The sequence below is a fragment of the Nannospalax galili genome, unplaced genomic scaffold (assembly GCF_000622305.1).
Source record: "Nannospalax galili isolate Female #2095 unplaced genomic scaffold, S.galili_v1.0 scaffold254, whole genome shotgun sequence".
Lineage (NCBI taxonomy): Eukaryota > Metazoa > Chordata > Mammalia > Rodentia > Spalacidae > Nannospalax > Nannospalax galili.
Window position 1 is genome coordinate 327358 of NW_008333903.1, and position 20500 is coordinate 347857.

The 20500-nt window shown below is 44.0% G+C and overlaps 1 protein-coding gene across 1 annotated transcript in view; it reads right to left on the reverse strand.

Moving 5' to 3' along the window:
* Csrnp2 (cysteine and serine rich nuclear protein 2) overlaps positions 1-10315 on the reverse strand; it is a 16236-nt gene extending 5921 nt beyond the window's left edge. Inside the window, exons 1-3 of the mRNA XM_008828903.3 lie at positions 10107-10315; positions 4073-4308; positions 2830-3089 (exon numbers count right to left, since the gene is read on the reverse strand). Coding sequence (XP_008827125.1) covers positions 2830-3089; positions 4073-4223 — 411 coding nt within the window. The 5' untranslated portion in view covers positions 4224-4308; positions 10107-10315. The remainder of the gene's footprint in view (positions 1-2829; positions 3090-4072; positions 4309-10106) is intronic.
* Between the last annotated feature and the right edge of the window lie 10185 nt (positions 10316-20500).

The following is a 20500-nucleotide window of genomic DNA, read 5'->3' on the forward strand; positions in this document are numbered from 1 at the left end:
ACAAGGGGGGACAAGGGGAGCCCCTGACCAAAAAGCCGGGGAAAAAAAAAAAAAAAAAAGCCAAGATGATTAGTTATGACTACCCTAGACAGCACAGGACAGGACACTAAGTGGAACAGGAAGGTAGGAGCTTGTGGCTCTAGCATCACCCTGTCAACACCTGGGATATCACCTTTCTGGGTTCAAGTTCTTCAAAAACCAGTCTCAGCCAGGTCTAGCAACACACAGCTGTAATTCCAGCTGCTCAGGAAGCTGAAGCTAGGGGCCTGAGCAATAGAGCAAGATCCTAAGGAAATGTTTTTAAACCTGTCTCATCTTCCCTCCTAGTCAATAACATTTCCGCACACATTCTGCTCATGTTCTCTTAACTTTGGTCCACCTGCTTTGTAACCGAAGGTGTGTCACCAGCTGGATGTTCCTAAGCTATTCTGATAACCTTGTAAAACACCCTCAACTTGTACCGCGGAGAATCCATAACTGCCTTCAGAGAAAAGGGGTACATTACAGTGTAGTACCAGCTTCCTAGATCTTGTCAATGAACCAGAATCCCATAGTGGAACTTATTTATGTATTCAGAAGAGATGCAGTTTATTGTTGTGGAGGGAGGAGGCAGGCAGCAAATTAGCAGCTATCAAAGAAAGCCCAGGGTCTAGAAAAAAATGTGTTCTTTTAATCCTTGTTTATTTGACTTCAAAGAAACTCGTAAGGTAAGGGTGCTAAATCTATGGGCAGGAATCTGGGTTTTCTGCATTGAGATAGACAGAAAGCAAAGGAAGGAATCTCTGTGGAAGGAAAGGCTAGTGACATTCGTGGCTGAAAGAGTTTTGCATACTCACTGGAGAATCTAAGTAAAGAAAATGAGGCCTCAGTCCCTAGGGCTCTAGAACTGCTAGCAGGCTGAAAGCTGAGTGACTAGAGTCTTTGGTTTATTTCATCAGACAACCAGAGTAGTGCAGGGAAAGGAACAACTCCTGAGAGAGGTGATGCAATCCCTCTGCTCAACATGAGGAGAAAGCCCCGCACCTTGTTGTTTGTGGGACAACTGGCTAAGTGGAGCTTCTGGGGGTTCTACAGCCTATTACCTCTGTACTAAGGCAGGCAACTGCCAGGTTCCTTTCTGTGGATTTTAGGATTGCTCCTATCTGTGTCACTAGAATTGGTCTCACCCCAAGCACCCTCTCTCCTGCTACTGTCTCAAAGGGGAGATTAGAGAAGCAATGCAAATAAAAGAAATTTTGTCTTGACAGACGGAGCATTTCAAATCAGTGAGTTTTCTGGTCATTAAATGGTATTGGGACACCTGGATAGACTTTGGGAAAGAAAAATTAAGGTCAGGTGTGGTGGCTCATGCCTATAACCCCAAACGCCAGTACTTGGGAGGCAAAGAGGCAGGAGGATCAAAAGCTCAAAGCTATCTTCTGCTCCACAGCAAGTCTGAGGCCAGCCTGGGCTACGTAAGACCAAACACCTAATTTATAATATTCATGATAATAAACTCCATTTGGATAAAACAATAAAATACAAAGTAAAATTAAAATATTAGAAAAATTGTATGTAATTAAAGCTACAGAGGTCTTAACAGTGACTGGAACAGCTCTAAAAGAAAACAAGTATTAAATGGCAGAGAGATGCACTGACTGTCTTCCCTATGGAGTGCTAAAGACAGCAAACGTTCCTGGAGAGGAAAGGCCAGGGTTTTCTTTTCACACCCTCTGCCAGCACTACTGGTGCTCAGTAAGTACCCTGCTAATAAGCAGGAATCCTCTAACTCACCTTGGGTTTGCCTGACTTAGTCCACAGAATCCCTACAAGGAGAGGCACAGACCAAATCCTCTTTCGACAGACATTCCTCAAGTTGATAGAGGGGAGCCTTTTCTTCTAGGGAAAGGGCAGAATGCCTTCACTGCAACTGAGAACAGTGTTTATTTGCCCAGCTGTTGCTACAGCAACAGAAAGGTGGCAGGGTCAGTGATAGAATTCCTCAGAAGAATGGGAGGGCTGAATGTCACTGTAGTTAGAGTAACAGGTGTAAGGCTTCAGAAACAGGCTGGGAGTTCTCAGAAAAGGAACAAGTGAGATCCAGTCAGCCTACTCTACCATCAGCTCTCCAACTCGGCCACCCAGCCAGTCTCAGAAATACAGCATTCACCTCCCACTTTGGGCCCAGAGCAGATCTAGGGGAATATTCTGGTCTGGTTTTGTTTGTTTTGTTTTCTATGGTAGGGTGGACTCCAGGGCTTCACACATCCTGGACAAGTGCTTTCACTGAGGATTTACGGAAACTGGCTGTGGAATACCAAACAGTGCTAATAGCACATGGTGTCTAGGATGGGTGTTCTCTCAGCCCCTTTCTCTTTCTAATCAAAGCTGGGATAGGCATAGTGTTCAGGCATCTGCACTTGTCTGCATCAAGGAGACTATACTCTGGAGTGATGATGGAACCACAGAAACAGCAGGACACTTTCAGAGCGTGAGACCTAAAACCTGCAAGGACAATCATTTGACAAGAAATCTGCATTTGTCCTTTCTTGAGTTTCAAGGGTAGCAGGTATTCACATTTTAAACCATATTAAAAAAAAAAAAAATCCCTATTGGGATAGGAAGTGAGGAGGGGGAAGTGTGGGAAAGGGTTTTGCCATCTTTGGCTGAGAATCGTACCAGAGATGACAAGAAGGGAGGCTCAGACTACGACCTGAGTCTAAATCTGAGACCTCTCATTTCCAAGACAGGGAACCTCTGCTTGCCCAGGTCAAGAGTCAGTAAGAAACCTAGTGGGGTCCCCACCGTTTCAGCATACAGGAAGCACCAGACCCCCTGCCCCACAGGCACCTTCATTTTCTTGGCATGTAGTTTCTCTTCCTTCAGGTGCTCACGAAGGATCTCTCGATGGTTCACTTCTTGCTCTTGTGCAAACTCACAAAGTGTGTAGCTGCGTACAGAGTTATGGCGCTGGGCCATACCCAGAGAGCTCCCACCCTGGCTGGGCACACTAGTAAAACCCTGGCGCCGGGCAAAGTAGTATACAGTCACCTGGTCGAAGCGGACATTCTTCCTTCGTAGCTGCTTCTGCCGCTTTAGGATGGATGTGGCTGAGAAGGAAGCACAGATGGGTCTTAATTCAGAGACAGCCTACTCAAAGCCCTCATTCATCTAGGCTCTGAACTCTTCTTTTCCAAATGTGCTCCTGGTACCTAAAGGCCTTTCTAATAGTTTCAAGTCATTAATGCACAACTGGACAGAGCCTTGAACCTCAGCTGGCTCATCCTACTGCCTCTGGACTGACTTCACCTAAATGGATGGCCACAAAAATCTATTTTTAGACAACAACTGAGGAGTGCTAGGTGTTCTCTTCAGGAGAAGCGAAAATTACCACATATGGTGGTTTAAGCTAATTAAATTTTAAAAAGTTTAGCTCCTCAGTAGCTACCATTGGACTAAGCAAATATGGAACATTTCTACCACAAAGAAAATTACACTGGCTAGTAGTGTTCATTCACAGCAGGGGTGGCCAGCCTCCTAAAGGGCCTGATAAAAATATTTTAGGTTCTTCAAGGCCTGAAGTCACTGTTACAACCAGTCACGTCTGCTACTATTGCATGAAAGCAGTCATAGACAATGGGTATGACTATGTTCCAAAAAAAAACTTTACGAAAACTAGTGGACAGATTTAGCCCAAGAATAACCCTTCATTTACACTATTAGAAGTTCTTTGCAAGAACTTGAGACCTAGGAATGAAGAAAACTGGAGGCACCCCAGTTGTCCAAGTCATAGACATTTATTTAGTCCTGCTCCAGCTACAATTTCCTGAAACTCTAGGGAAGTCCCCGAGGTAAAAACAGAATCCTAAGCATCTCCTTCCTGTCAAATTCCACTTGTTCTGGGCACCACAAATCACACACAGTAAGATTAGCCAGAAGAAATCAGACCAGCTGATGCTGCAGAAGCAACGAGGTCTTCAAAAAAACAAGGACACGTTATAAAAAAGGGAAATCCCCAAGGATAGAGCCAAGCTATGCAGCGCTCTCTGCTTAGAGAACACGGATGTGGGCAGGCAGGGAGCAGAGCACTCACGTGTGAAGCTGGCAGTTGTGGGTGGGTTGAGGCTGTCACAGCTGTCAGCACTGTCACTGCTGGAGATCTCATCGTCAGAGTTGGAAACTGATGAGCCCACATCCACATCATCAAATTTCCTCTTGAGCCCAGAGCCCATGAATGCATCCATTGGCTTCAAGAAGTTTCCTCGGGGAGCCAACCACAATGGCCCCAAAGCCCCAGCTCACCACCAGTTAGCCCAAAGCATTAGGATTCTGCCCAGGGGAAAAAAGAGTCAGCACTGCTGTCCTAAGACAGATCCTGCTCAAGTCTACACTCTAACTGGAAACAAGCAAAGCTGCTTCCTTAAGACCAGGTGGTTCTCTGTGACTCTGGCCAGTATCCACACATTTATACATATATTCATGTATTCATGTTCATTCTCCCTCTGTCTCTCTGTAGCCCCAGCTGCCTGAAATCCACTATGCAGACCAGCTACTTAATAGTCTCTTACTTTTGCTTCCTTTCTGTCCCTCCCGCCTCAGTCATTCTTAGAATAATGAGATGAGTTAGTAGCAGCACCTTCCCAACAGAGGAAAGGCCTCAGGTTCTAGCCCAGTTGGACTTAGGAAGCATTTGGCCCAGGGTAACACTCCCTGCTCTTCTTGATCACACAGGAGAACATGCCAAGGGACCAGTGGGAGAGACTAGAGATCAAAGGCAGCATTAGGCTTGGCCTAAACCAAAGCCAGACCCAATTATTTATGCAAGTGCTAATATACTCTGTCATTTCCCCAAGTGCACCTCTTAAGTACACTAGTTCCATGGACATTAATAGCCTTTTGAATGGAAATAGGACTGCTGTGCTAAAATAGTTTAGAAAACTGCTTATGGCAGAACCTCTTGGAGGTTTTTAATATACTATTGAGCACGGTAAAGGCTGAGAGAAAACACAACAGCGTTTCATAAACCTGACTAAGCAGAGAACCCACTGTCTCCAAGTTATGTTAGGAGGTAGATAATCCCTGGAACACACTTTGGGAAATTCTGTTCCAGGCTCTCAATTTTGAAGGACACTGGCAATCAGGAAAACCCTTGACCCAGATCTTCACAAGTGTAAAGTATCTCAGCAGGATCCCCAAAAGGGCAAATTTAGTACTAAAGAAAGGAACCAAGATCAGAATCTGTACTGGTTTCAGAACAGCCCACAAAGTGGGGTTGTGAGTAGAGCACAGTGGCACAGTGCTTGCCTAGCACAGGTGCGGCCCTGGATTTGATTCCCCAGCACCATAAACATAAACACACACACTCTCTCTCTCTCTCTCTCTCTCTCTCTCTCTCTCTCTCTCTCTCTCTCTCAATCTCATACTGGTCTATCCTCCTCTGTGCAAAGAAGAAAATATAGCTTTACAATCTCTGCCCTCTGAAAAGAAACCAGCAAGGGAAAACAAAAAGCAAAAGAAGTGACAGTTTATTTGGGTTCCATCAACAAGGCAGGCACTATTTCCAACCCACTGTCACAGCACCAAGGAGTCAGAGCTCACTTCTCAGGCACAAGACTTTCTCCTTCTCCGTCTCTGGACTTAGGTTCTAAAAGGACAGTAATCAGTTCAGAAAGGTGCTGTGAGGGCCAAGCCACGTGGGATGAGGTATGACGCCCCTCTGCTCTGTCTCAGTAGTACACAATCTCCCAGACTATGATCTCACTAGTTACTAATTATTCAGCAGGAATAACACTGTCCAGAACGTTGGGGCTGCATTACTGCAGAACATACTACCTAGAACATACTGTGGTGGCAAGAGATATCTGCCTCAGACTGGGTTTTCTGGACATCTTTCAGAATCAATTTAAATCAGCTCTACAAAGACAACCACACCTATTAAGTGCTTTAGAGATTTCCTAACCTACTGAGATCACATCAAAATTGTGCATTCAAGTTACAAGATGAACTGAAGAACCTCAGGTACCATGGGTCTCAAACCAGCACATTCCTCAAGTGAATTTGTCAGAAAGAAAAATAAAACCAAGTACATGTTACAGATTAAAAGTGAACCCAAAGTGTCAGCTGTGTTCTTCAGGCTGCTGACCAGAGGTCGGCCACCTTCTTAGGACATGACAAGAATGAAGACACAGAAGAACTTTTTATGGGTTAAGATTTTAGGTGGGTATAAGGATACCTTTCAGCTAACAAGTCTCATTTCATTGCATTTTGGGTACAAGGGCCTGGCAGGGGACACTGTTTTCATTGAGTATTAGTGTGGATACTATAGGGAAAAAAAAAGTCATCTACTGAATTTACATGTCTCCCCCCACCACACACACTTAATAAATACCTTATGAACTACATGAAAAATTAATACTGAGCAGAAAACCTGCTTTTCTGGAAAAAGTTTAAGTGCCCCTTTGGTTTACTGGATTTTTTTTTTTTTTTTTTTCGGTCCTTGCAACAGGGTCTCCCCGTAGCCCTACTTGGCCTGGAACTCACTATATAGACCAGGCTGGCTTTGAACTCCCAGAATCTGCCTGTCTCTACCTCAAGTGCTGGGATTAAAGGTATGTGCCACCATGCCCAGCAATGCCCCCTTGGGTTTTAACCGATCTAGAAAAGTGGCTTTTCCTCATGGCCTGGAAGCCACCGGATTGTGATTGGAAGCAAACATGCACTCTGCTCCTTCCTGGTGTGTGATTTCCCCGAAGTGTGGATTTTCTTTGAACATTTCTCTTTTAAAGTCTCACATTGAGCTGGCCCCAAATTTTATTACTAAAATTCTTCCCTGTCTTAACCCAGCTGCCCTCAGAGTATCAATTCATCCAGGTTACTCTGCACTCTTGAGCATGGCAGGGGTTGCTAGATGCTAGTTCCCATCTCCTTTTGGCCCAGGTCTTCTCATTTTTACTTCTGGGATGGTTTCTGAGCAATGACAGAGGTAGGCAGGAAAGAAGGGGGAACACTCATAAACAAACGGAAACATAATTTCCTTAAGCTGCCAAGAATAATCAGAAGTATGTGTAAATAATGTGTACACTGACCTATACTATCTACCGTGCAAGGGTTGGAGATGTGACTCAGTACTACAGTCTTCCCTACCATGCTTACTAAGGCCGTGGCATCAATTACCAGCACCACAAAACAAAACCATTTCATGGACTGTACTCTGGAAAATTCTTGAGACTCTACTGTTTTAGCTCTCTTCACCCTACCCTGGATGTTAGCATGGCTGTCCGTAAAAGTACCATTTTATTTTATGTGTATAAGTGTTTTGCCTACATGTAAGTGCACCTATATCATGCACTATCTGTGGAGGACAGAAGAGGGCCTCTGACCCCCTGGAACTGGAAAAGATGGCTGTTAAGTTGCCATGTTTATGCTAGGAACCAAACATGAGTCCTATAGAAAAGCAGCAAGTGCTCTTAACTGCTGATACATCTCTCCAGCCAATTTTTTTTTTTTTTTTTTAAATTTAGCTATGTAGTTCAGGCTGACCTTGAACTCTCAGCAATCTTCCTGTCTCAATCTTCAACACTAGAATTATAGGCATGCACCACTATGCCCCAGCTCCATTCTTGAGAAAGGCTCTGGAACTCACAGCAATCCTCTTACTTCAGCTTCCCAAGTGTTGGGATTACAGGCCTGTGTCATCAAGTGCAGCTATTACTTAAATTCTAAAAATCCTAGCCGGGTGTGGTGGTCCACTCAGGAGGCAGAAGCGGGGGGATCTCTGTGAGTTCAAGGCCAGCCTGGTCTACATAGCAAGTTCCAGGCCAGCTGGGGCTACAGGGAGACCCTGCCTCAAAAAGACCAAAAAAAAAAAAGAAAAAGAAATTTTAATTCTATCATGCCTTGGTCACCAATAAAAGTTTACATTTTAATTTAGTGCTCCTTGTCCAACTCTAGTATGAAAGTGACTTGTTAAATATGTTCATAAACTGCATGGTAGCATACACCTTTAATCCCAGTGCTTGGGCTGTCTCAAAAAAACATATATATATATTCTCATAAGTAAACTTCCCATCTATTCTCAATTTCTGTATCGCCCTGAAGAACTCATCCTTTGCAAGAGTACTTACTAGAACAGATTCATATTTTCTAATTTGCCAAACTACTCTCCTTTCAAACCAAAGCCATTCCCACCTTCAACTATTCTCTTAATTATTGGGTGAAGATCAATGTCTATGTTCAAGGGATACTCTGTAAGCCTTACATAATATGCCCATAATTCCAACCCTTAGATGCAGGAGGATCAGGAGTTCAAGGTCATCCTTGGCTACATAGCAAGCCTACAACCAATCAAGGGTACATGAAACCCTGTCTCAATCCCCCACTCCTTCCCAAAATACAAAGTTATACTCAAAGCACAAATACCTGTACAGAAATAACCCCACTGAGACAAGAAATGCAGGTCAGTACCAACAGGTAACTGTCAAAATGACAGTGTCCAACAATTCCTTTGGGCAAATAATACATCCTTCTGTAACAGCTTTTAAATGGTAGTGAAATGAGAAGTCAGTTGACATGCTCTGATTACCTTACAACCCTTCAACTGTTCCTAGCTGAACAGCACTAGGTCTAAGCTTTCTTCAGGCTCATAAGGACTCAAAACCACCAAAACAAACCCCAAACCCCAACATATATAAGACTAGCAAGAGAGGTGGGTGGCTCAGGAAAAAACACTGTGGAAGCAGCATATTTGCAAAGTTTAGGTAACATAAGCCTCTTTCTTAAATGAGTCCAAAATCCCAAAACAAGGTACATCTCACAGGAGTAAGCCTTTTCATTCAACTGGAACCCAATCTTCTGCTAAAAGTCAAGGAACCAAAATCTCCTATAAGACTGTCAGGGTTACCAGATGTGGCTGGGTTCGAAGCAAGAAGGCTTGCTTTATGGGATATGATAAACTTCGTTAAGATGCTGCTACCTGGTTTCCCTTTTACAAGAAACTATGGTGATTCTCAAATCCTATGAATTCCATGTCCTTGTGATCACCTGGCTCATGAATGAATAATGTATTTAAGGTACTCAAGTGAAAACCTATTTAAGTTAGGTATTTAAAGCCCCTTCTAATCCCCTGTCCCCCCCCTCCATTTACTAACACTAGGTTAGAATTTGGCTTTCCACATGGAAGCGGCCACCCTACGGAGGACACAAGATCTTTGTGGGAGACCTGGAACATGATGCTGCTCCCCTAAATGATACTGTCATTTATAACTCTGGCACGTATAAACACCCTGGCTTTGGAAATATGCAAGATTTAAAACCAGTAAAGAAATGGGAAATCTGAAAGGACTAAGGATCTATCATGAACTGAAAACTGCAGGACAGGGCAACAGTGCTGTCTCTCGGGGATAACTTTTAACCTCATGCTGAAGAACGGCTTGTGTGTCCCACTGCCACTCTAAACCCTTCTGAAAGGATGAATCAAGATCATAGCACTAAAAGAAATGGGTGGCTGGCGGCTGCGTGTCTGGGCCTGAGAAAAAGATCAAGCTAGCCCAGGGCGAGTGATGCTTTCATTTTCACACACAACGCCAAAAAAAATGGGAGACACCGGACCCGGAGCTGAGGGGGCATGCCCAGTCCACGCCACAGATGAGTCCTTCGGCTCGCAGCCCACTCGGTTCCTGCTAGCATTCCCGCTCATTCTTGCCCGCAGTCGCCCCACAGCCTTCCACATCCCTTCCTGGCCGCTACTCGCAAATTCCCTACCACTCCTCCCACATTTTTTCCCCATTCCCCCTCCCCTTCCTCCACTTCCCTCCATCCTGCATCATTCCCCACTCCGTTCTGAACTAAGCCCTCGTCGGCAGTCCGGCCGGCTTCGCGGCAGCCCATCCGTCGCCTCGCGCTCCCCCGCAGCCGGGCCCGTGTCCTCGGCGCCCCTCGCTCCCACGCCTCTTCCCGACCCGCGGCTTCCCAGCGGTGCCGGCTCCCCACCCCCCGGCCGCTCCCGGCTGCTCCCACAGCTCTGCCCTCAGTACGCGGCTCAGGCTGGAGCACTCCTCCACCGGAGCCCGAGGGCCGACCCCGAGGAAGGACGAGGTGGCACCCTCCGCCCCGCACCCCAGGCCCATTACCGGCCCCGCCGCAGCTGCCTCCTCCAGTGACGGTCTCCGCCGCCCCCGCCGCCGCCGCCGCCGCCGCCTCCCCAGCCCGGGTGGAAGGGAGAGCGAGCGAGTCGTCCGGCGCGCGGCGACGGTCGCGGAGCTCCCAGGGCGGCAGGGCTGTAGGAGGCCGGCGGGCAGGCAGGCAGCGGCGGGGAGGTAGGGGGGGGCGCGGGCGGCTCCGGCACTCGGGAAGCCTGGGCAGCAGAAGCCCAGAACCGCCCCGGCTCCGGCTAACAATAGGCTCCGGCCGCAGCGCTCTGCCTCTTATAGGCGCCAGTACGTCCTGGCGAGGCCCACAGCAGGCTGGGAAATGGAGTCTACCCACAGGCCCCACGCCCAGCAGCATGCTGGGAATCGTAGGCTACTAACGCAGCAAAACCCCAGGGACCAGCAAGCATTCTTCAAGCTCCCAGAACCGCCCCGGCTCCGGCTAACAATAGGCTCCGGCCGCAGCGCTCTGCCTCTTATAGGCGCCAGTACGTCCTGGCGAGGCCCACAGCAGGCTGGGAAATGGAGTCTACCCACAGGCCCCACGCCCAGCAGCATGCTGGGAATCGTAGGCTACTAACGCAGCAAAACCCCAGGGACCAGCAAGCATTCTTCAAGCTGACCCTTGGAAAGCGAGTTTGTAGCCCGCTGCGGCCTTTTGAAACGGAAAGCTGGGAACCTTCAGCTATACATCTTTAATAACTAAACGAATTCTCCTATAAAGTCCCCCCTTTTCCTCCCACCAGGACCACATGCCCATGCCTAAGGAATGTAATCTTGCCCATGGGGCTGTCCCCATCAATACTTGCTGCAGTTGGCCCAAGTTAATAAAGAAGAAAATACAAGCGATGACATCTATTTATATGATTGATTTTGCCGTGGCCTTCAATTTTTTTTTTAGTAACTTATTTTTTATGTATATGAGCGTATTGCCTGCATGTGCACCCATGTTGTGCAATGCCCACGGAGGTGAGAAGGCGTTGTTAGCCTTCATGTGGGTGCTGGGACTCAAACCTGGGTGCTCTGCAAGAGCAGTCAATGCTCTTAACTGCTGAGCCATCTCTCCAGCCCCAACTGTTTTTGTTGTGTTTTGAATAGGGACTAAGTAGCCCAAGCTGGCTTTGAACTCCTACTCTTCCTACCTCAGCTTCCTGGGTGCCAGGATATAAAATAATGCTTCTCCTGCTCTCTTTCTTATATTCTTGGCATTACTATCTGATGTATTTATTGTTAAGTTTTCCCTCACTTGGCCAAATTCCATGAGAAAAGGAAATCTTTATTCTCAGCACCAAGCACAAAATCTGGTGTTTAACATTTGAAAGGATCATGGCAGTTTTTTGTTTTTTTTAATGGATGGACATCAGGATTAAGTTCAGGTTGACTCTAAATCCTAGTGCCTTTTTCACTGAAACCAAGAAACTGCAGGCTATCTCACCTTTAGAACCAAGAGGTTGGGTGGATTGGAAAAAATTGCCATGAATTCCAGTTTTCTTCCCTAGGTGACATCAGAGATTCAGTGTCTAAGAGACAAAAGTGCAAATGAAAACCAGTAGTTCATGAAGAAGCAGTTCTTAGGATTAAAGTACACTGATCATGTATCTGCTAAAATACAGGGGTAAGATGAGGTGATCAAGAGTGAGACTTATCAGGCCAGGCTGTCTGAATGACTATAGACCAGTTTCCCACTGTGCTTGACCCTGGGCAAACTTCTCTGCCTTAGCTTCCTCAGATCTGCAAAATGGGAATAAGAATATGAGTATCACAGGGTTTTATGAAGGCTAAACAGCCAGCCTATCATTAAATGGTTACAACACAGTGATAACATAAATGCAATTTTTAATAATAGGTTTTATATTCAGATGTTTCAAAAGTTCTGTTATTCCTGGAAAATACAATAAAGGCTCCAAATTACACTGTAGATTTAGTGGGCTGAATAACAAAACCCCACTAAAGGATCATGTTGAGCAGGTTTAAAAAGTGCCTCACGGTCTACACATCCAGAGTTTCAGAAGTCAGTGACATGTCAGTGTAGCAACTATCAATGTCTGAGCTTTGTTGGTCAATGCTGTCAAAGTAGAAGATGGCCAAACCAGGGACAGCACATTCTTTGAGGAGATAACAGAATTCAATAAAGTCCAGACCAGTTGAAATGCCATCTGGAAGCAGGCATCGTGGCTCACACTCAGATCCCAGCATTACAGGAGGAATGCCATGAGTTTGAGGGCAGCCTGCGTGAGTTCTAGGTCATTCTGGGCTACAGTGTGAGACCATGTCTCAAAACAAAACACCCACATACCCCCAAATTCCCATCTGAACCTTTAGCCAGTGTCACAACTCCTGGCCCTGGAGTCATCTGCTCAGCATATTTCATTGTCATAATAGAAGCATTAGGTAAGTAAACACAAGAGTACGAGTTTACCCTTAATAACTGCAATTCTGCTCTAGCCTAAACAGGACATATGGAAGACAAGTCAGGTGGTGGCCGTTCAGGAAGCTCAGTAATATAACAGAAATAAAACTTCTATACCTTTGAAATAATTACAAAGGAAATGTTAATGTTATTACATTAATAATTGCATTGGTAAATTCAAAATATGACCCCTTTGTTCTAGATCATGTTCTATCATATGGATGGGACAGCCTGGAGCACACAAATTACAAACAGGTGATCTGTTTTAGCAGTAAAAAGTCAAAGAATAGAAAGATGTAGAGCCATAGCCCCAGCTTTCCGAAGGAAGGGAGGAAGGGAGGGAGGGAGAGATGTAAAGCTAATGACACTGTAACCAGCAGCGACAGATGAAGACCGAAGGTCACATTTCACACCCTGGCCATGCTTATACATTGATCTTGCAGCTGTGTTCACATATTGAGATGACTTTAGGGTCAGTAGTATCCTTAGTTTATTAAGTAACTCAAGATATGTATTCCATGCAAAATAAAACGGTTTTATATGAAACCGCCCCCCACTTTTTTTTTTCTGTCTTTTTGAGACAGGGTCTTCTTATAGCCCCAGCTGGCCTGGAACTTGCTATGTAGACCAGGCTGGCCTTGATCTCACAGAGATCCACCTGCCTCTGCCTCTGGCGTTAGCTAGGATTAAAGTTGTGCACCACCACACCCAGCCAATTATCCCCTTCAATTTCTCCAACAGTCATATAAATTAAGCAGTCTTTTTTTCAGTGTTGTGGATCAAACTCAAGAGCCCTGCACATGCTAAAGCAATCACTCTACCACTGAGATACATCTCCAGCTATTTAGACAGCAAACTTATAAATTCAAGAAGGAAATAAAAATCTAAAGCAAGATTATAAAGATATATAGGTTGGGACATTCAATTCTTAAATGAAGAAATAGAGGTTAGAACTCGGGAAAAAGAATAGAACTCTATAATAATCATCGTAAACAATCTAAAGTTTGAGTACATAAGTCAGTTCCAACTTGAAACCCCCCAAATCATACAGTAATAAACAGAATGAAAGTAAATATGATAGAATTAGGTTCAACAGCAGACTCCTTTATAATTGACATCAACACAGTTAAAAAAAAAAAACACAACTTATAATACTCTTCCATCTCCCAATCTGAGAATGCAAATGCTATATATATTTGCAATTTCCAAGGTAACATTGTAGATTTTAGTTTGTGTCATGTTCATAAGGGGCCACACAAGACAACTCTGAAATTGAAAAGCCAAGACATAAAAAGGAAAAGAACTGGAAATAGGTATGTTTTCAAGGTCAAAACTATAATACAAAGTCATTTAAAAGAAACAAAAAGGGGCTGAGAAGACAGCTTAGTAACTGTAGGGAGCAAGCAAGAGACAGGCAGTTAGCTGGGTCTTTAGTCCCAGCACTGGGTAGGCAGAGGCAGGTGGATCTCTGAGTTTGAGGCCAGCCTGGTCTACAAGGTAAGTTCCAGGCCAGCTGGGGCTACGGAGAGACCCTGTCTCAAAAAACAAATGACACTTTTGCCAGACATGGTGGCACAGACCTTTAAATCCCAGCACTGGGGAAGCAGCAGTAGGCAGATCTTTATGAGATCCAGGCCAGCCTGGTCTACACAGGGAGTTCCAAGCCAGCTTGGGGCTATAGGGAGACACCGTCTCAAAAAGACCAAAAAAAAAGAGGCAGACAAAGATTCCCTGGGACTTGATGCTGGCTGGTTAGCGTAGCCCCACCTATGAGCCCCAGGTCATAGTTGACAGCTCCAGCCCCCAATACACAGAGAGCCAGTGGGGAGGTGGGGGAAATACTCTGACGCTACATAGGGGATCTTCTCCATTTTTGCAAAGATAGTATAATTCTTCCTTAAGTCTTGGAGTTGATATAATGACACAAATTTAATTATAACCTAAAAGTAAATATTCTAGCAGAAAGAGCCTTGACTGTCACTAAGAAAATATAGCAGTTATAGGAGAAATGGGAAGTGATGCAGGACTATCCTCTATGAAATAAAATCTAAAGCTAGGACATCTGTACCTTTTCTGTTGATATTTGGCATTTTTGTAACAGAGCAGTAGGAGCTGTAACACTAAATTACTATCTCAGGGCCGGAAAGACAGCTACTGAGCTAAGAGAAAGCTACAAGTTAGTTAAGAGCACTGGCTACTCTTGCAGAGGACCCCACATGGTGGCTCACAACCATAACTCCAGTTCCAGAAGATCCAATGCCCTCCTCTGGCCTCTGAAGGCACCAGACATGCATTTGGTGCACATATAATCATGCAGGCAGACACCCATACACAAATAATATATCCATATATATATAAATGTGTTTATTATTTATTTATTTAGTTAGTTAGTTAGTTAGTTAGTTAGTTAGTTATTCATGAACTACCATGGCCAAGGAAGCAGACTGAATAAAATGATACATTAGTTCTTCAACTTTGGTTCTGGAGTTGGAATCTGGAATTGTTAGGGCTAGTCAGAGAAAACAGCCAGAATGAAGTACAGTCCTCTTCAAATATTTGTGTGGTAAACGTGTGCTACCTTCAAGATTAAATGCTGAATCTTCATTTTATCCTTCATGGTGATTTGCAGTCAACCCTATGCAAGACTCTCAAAATATTTGGCAGTACAAAGAGTTTAAGAGCACTATTCTATTATGCACCAACGAGAACCAGCTGCTCCCTTCTATCAAGTTTCCTGTACTGGCCAAGCCTCCCCAACCCCTCACAACAAACTCCCAAGTGCTTCTGAAGTGGACCTCACTTTCTCAGGTCTTTAGTTATCTTCTATTTGTTTTAATCACTTTCCAAATAATAAGATCATCTACATTTCTCTTTTCTTTCTTTTATTGAGACAGGGTCTCACTGTTTAGCCCTGGCTGGCTGGAGCTATGTAGACCAGATGACCTTGAACTCAGAGATCTACCTACCTCTGCCTCCTAAGTGCTGGCATTAAAGGTGTGTGCCACAAAGCATAGCTAAATGGCTTCTTAGTCTATGATGTGGGCAAACATTCTTACTAGGCCATAATATTGGGCACTCTTATTAATAACCTAAATTCATTTAGTGATTAATAATCCTTAAGAGTGACCCCACTCTTCTGTTTTATTTCACAAGGAATTCCATTTAACTATGAAGTTTTTATATATATTTTCTACATGGAATGAGTTATATATTATTTATTTATATTTTATGAGTGTTTTGCCTGCATATGCACATGCAATGCCCATGGAAGCCAGACAAGGGGATTGGATCCCCTGGAACTGGAGTTACAGATAGCTGTTAGCCACCCTGTGCATGCTGGGAACTGAACCCTGGTCCTCTGAAAGAGCAGCCAGTGCTCTTAACCACTGAGCCAACTCTCCAGCCCCATAAATCTATTATGAGAGAACAATATAGACCATGGTAGGTCAAGTAATAAACTATTTCACTTCTCAGAAGCACCTAAAATTCTACCTATTCTGTTTCTCACTTACCTTCTCTCTAATGGGACTACTGAACTATTTAATATAAATATCAATTGTCAGTTTCATTGTTAAAACATAAAATTCATCAAAAAAAAATCTGAGCCAGGGTCTCACTGGAGTCCAGGCTTGCCTGAACACTACCTGTGTTTGAGTTTCTGCCCCTTCAGCCTCCACTGCCACCCACCATGCCTGATTTTATGTGATGCTACAGACTGAATCCAGAGCTTCCCAGATGCTAGGCAAGCGTTTTCCTCACTGAGTTACATCCCCAGCCTCCATTAAATCTTGCTTTTAGAATATGACATACATGCAAAAATTATAAAGTATCTATACAAATGTATTTAACTTAAATGGCATCCACAGAATCTTACTTTTAAAAGAAAAATAGAAACTGAGGCAGTTTGCAGTTAAGAAAGAAAAAGAGCATTCCAACACCAGAGATGGACTAGTGAGCTGGGAAGGCAGATGCTTAGAGAATCCACCTTTTTTTTTTTTTGGTCTTTTGGAGACAGGGTCTCCCTGTAGCCCCAGCTGGACTGGTGGACTGGAACTCACAGAGATCCACCTGCCACTGCCTCCCAAGTGCTGGGATTAAAGGCGTGTACCACCAGGGCTGTCGAGAATCCACTTTTCAAAACAATAATGCAGTAAATAAATTCCAATTTAGAAAGATATTCAAGCTAGGTTAAATACTAAAACTAAATCACAAATATTATAACATACAAGCCTATGTATTTGTGTATGTGTATTATATGTGTAATAGAAAATTTCTTGCAATAATGATTTACTTCTTTGTCCATATGTAGCCTAAGCAGGCCTCAAACTCATGATCCTCCTGCCTCAGTCTCCCAAGTGCTGAGATTACAACAGTACACTACGACACCAGCACTAATGACTACCTCGTTAGAGTGGGACTAAGAGAAAAGAAGAGGTACCTGTCTTTGTTATCTATATTTATAACTTTGAGTATTACTTTCACAATGGAAAGGCTATTTTAGTGTTTTGTTTAATTGAAAGGGTCAATAATGAACATGTGCAATTTTATAAAGCAAAGGAAATAATTAACAATATTCTATCACTTGATGCAATAAATGTTTTGGAAGGGGGGAATTAAAAAGCTTAAGGTGGACTGGAGAGATGGCTCAGCAGTTAAGAGCACTGGCTGCTCTTCCAAAGGACACAGTTCAGTTCCCAGCACCCACATGGTGGCGAACAACCATTCATAACTCCAGTTCCAGGATGCACTCTTTCTGACCTCTGCTGACATTGCAAAGTTCACTTACATACATGCAGACAAAACACTCAATATACAATAAGATTTTTAAAAATATTTTAATTTTATGAGTATAATGCATGTATGCAGATAGGTGCACCCGTGTCATGCGATGCCTGTGGAGTTCAGAAGTGGGCATCAGATCTCCTGGAACTGGAGTTTAGATTGTTAGCTGCCATGTGGTTGCAAGGAATCGAACCCAGGTCTTCTCTAAGAGCGGTCAGTGCTCTTAACTGCTGAGCCATCTTAACCACTGAGCCATTTCTCCAGATTTTTAAAAAATGCTTAAGGGACTTTTGGGGGACTGGAGAGATGGCTCAGCGGTCAAGAACACTGACTGTTCTTGCGGAAGACCCGGGGTCAAATCCCAGCACCCACATGGCAGCTAACAACTGTCCTTAACTCCAGTTCCAGGGGAACTGACAGCCTCTTCTGTCCTCCGTGGGCACTGCACAACACAGGTGCACTTACCTACATGCAGGCAATACACGCATACACATTAAAAATAATAAATAAATTTTTTTTAAATGCTTAAGGTACTCTTTGGTGAATTTAAAGATCCAAGCTGGGTGTGGTGACACATGCCTGTAATCCCAGCATTTTGGAGACAGAGGCAGGATTGCTGCAAGTTTGATGCCATCATGGTCTACAAATCAAGTTCCATCCTAACCAGGGATACTTAGAGACTGTGTCTCAAATTTAAAAGCAATCTATAATTACAATGGTATATAAGCTAATTTCTATAAATTTGAAGAGAATACTCCAATAAAAGTGTCTCTAAGTACAAATTAGTACATATAATTTAAAATCAATACATTAACAGGATTATATGCATCATTCGCAATATGCAAAAACCATATATGCAGATATTTGGAAGGAATCTTAAGTCATCTAGAACAAGGCCAGGCACGGTGTCATACATCTGCAATCCCAGCACATGTGAGGCTGAGGCACAAGTTCAAGATCAGCCTGGGCTGCAACATGAGTGCAGGACAAATAGGGTATTGAAGACCCTGTCTCAAACAACAAGACAGAAGTCATCGACCTAGCCCAGCCATCCCTTCTTAGCATTTGGATAGACTGTGGGGTGGGGAATCATAACCAACAGAGCATAGGACAGAAAAATCAACTTCACTGAAGCTGGGAACCAGTCCTAGGGACACATTACAACTAGAAATGTCACCTCAAAATGGGGACATTTAGTAACCATTCACTAAAAAAGTAGTTTGACTTGACTCCCCCAGCCGCACTTACCCTCCCATCTCCCCCACCAGTCTCTCTCCTCCTAGCCTGGGTCCTGTCCCATTCCTTGTCCTGGCACCCCAGACACCTGGAGAACCATCACTGCTTCCTGATCCACTACATCCAGACCAACTCACTTCCTTCTCAGGTCCCCAGGGGCTCTCTGGGACTGGTCCCGCCCTCACCTCCCTCTGCCACCCTGGGACTGCACAACCCACCAGCCTCTTTCCTGGATGCCAGGGCTGACCTTCCCTCTTCCTGGTCCTTTGCATCAAGACCAACCCAGCTCCTCAGTGGAGTCAACAGGGGCCCTTGGGGCTGCCTCCCACTCCCTTCTTCCTTTGCATCTCTGGGTGGCAGGGCCACCAGCTGCCCTAGACCAGCATCTTTCCTGGGCCTGGCTCCTAAGCCAGTCCAACCACCAAATTCCTGAGGCCAAAATCTATGCTGGAGGGATCCAGGCCTTAGGAGAAAGCCTGAGAGCATCTGATCCTCATCTGACTTGGGCCTCTGTAGGAACTCCTGAAGACAAAAGCAATCTGGCCACTCCAATATAAAATCAAAAGAGAGAACCAGAAGCTTAGAGGAATCAGCTTTTAAAGGAATCAAGCCCAAAAAGTAAACCACAAAGACACATAAAGTTCACAAAAAGAAGCAAACCTAAACTTGAAGGCTCAAGTCTCATACAAGAATCAGAAACTACAAAAGAAATTCACATGTCAAAATCAGAGAAAAAATAATAGCATGAAAAACCAAAATAATATATCCCCACCAAATATCATTAGTCCCCTAGAGGAGTACAAAGAGAAGTCCCTAAGGATAATTGTAGGACATGGAACTCAAAAGAACAATTATAAACATGATAAAAGAATTCAGTGAATTTAATGAACACACAAAGAAAATCAAAGAACTGAAGGAAGATAGGGATAAACTTCTGAATGAATTCAGAAAAGAGTTAGAAATATTGAAGAATACTCAGGCTGAAATGAAGAAGGAAGTGAAACACTCAGTAAGCCAATTAGAAATGACAGGAGAAAGCCTCACCAATAGGATGAATGAAATGGAAAACAGAGTACCAAGACTGGAAGATAAAGTGGACAAACTAGTCCACTCAGACAAAGATTATGAAAAATATAAGAAATCGCAAGAATGGAATATGCAGGAATTGTGTGACACCATAAAAAGACCAAACTTTTGAATCATAGGCATACAGGAAGGAGAAGAATCCCAAGATAATGGCACGGACCAGATCTTCAACAGAATCGTGGAAGAAAATTTCCCAAAATTAAAGAAAGACATGCCCATACAAATACAAGAAGCATATAGAACACCAAACAGACAGGACCAGAACAGAAACTCTCCACGGCACATCATAGTAAAAACACTAAACGTACAAAACAAAGAGACAATACTGAAAACTGCAAAAGAGAAACAAGTCACATATAAAGGAAAACCCATTAGAATTACAGCTGACTTTTCAGTGCAAACCATGAAAGCCAGAAGTCTGGACCAAAGCATTCCCACTTCTAAATGACCACAGATGCCCACCCAGATTACTCTACCCAGCCAGAATGTCTATTATATTCGAAGGGGAAAGAAAAGTCTTTCATGACATAAATAGGCTGGAGGAATTCATGTCCACAAAACCAGCACGTCAGAGAGTTCTGGAAGCAATACAAAGAGCTGAAGAAAGGAGTGACTATACCCAAGGGGTTGTGGAAAGAAATTCAATGAAGGTATAACTGGAAAAGTACAGAAACATCACGAAGGTGAACAGAAATAAAAATGACAGGATTCAATACTCATATTTCATTAATAACATTAAATATTAGCGGACTGAACTCCCCAGTTAAAAGACACAGACTAGGTGGATGGAATAAGAAACAAAACCCATCTGACTCTCAAGGACAGACACTATCTTAAAGTGAAAGGATGGAAAAAAATATAC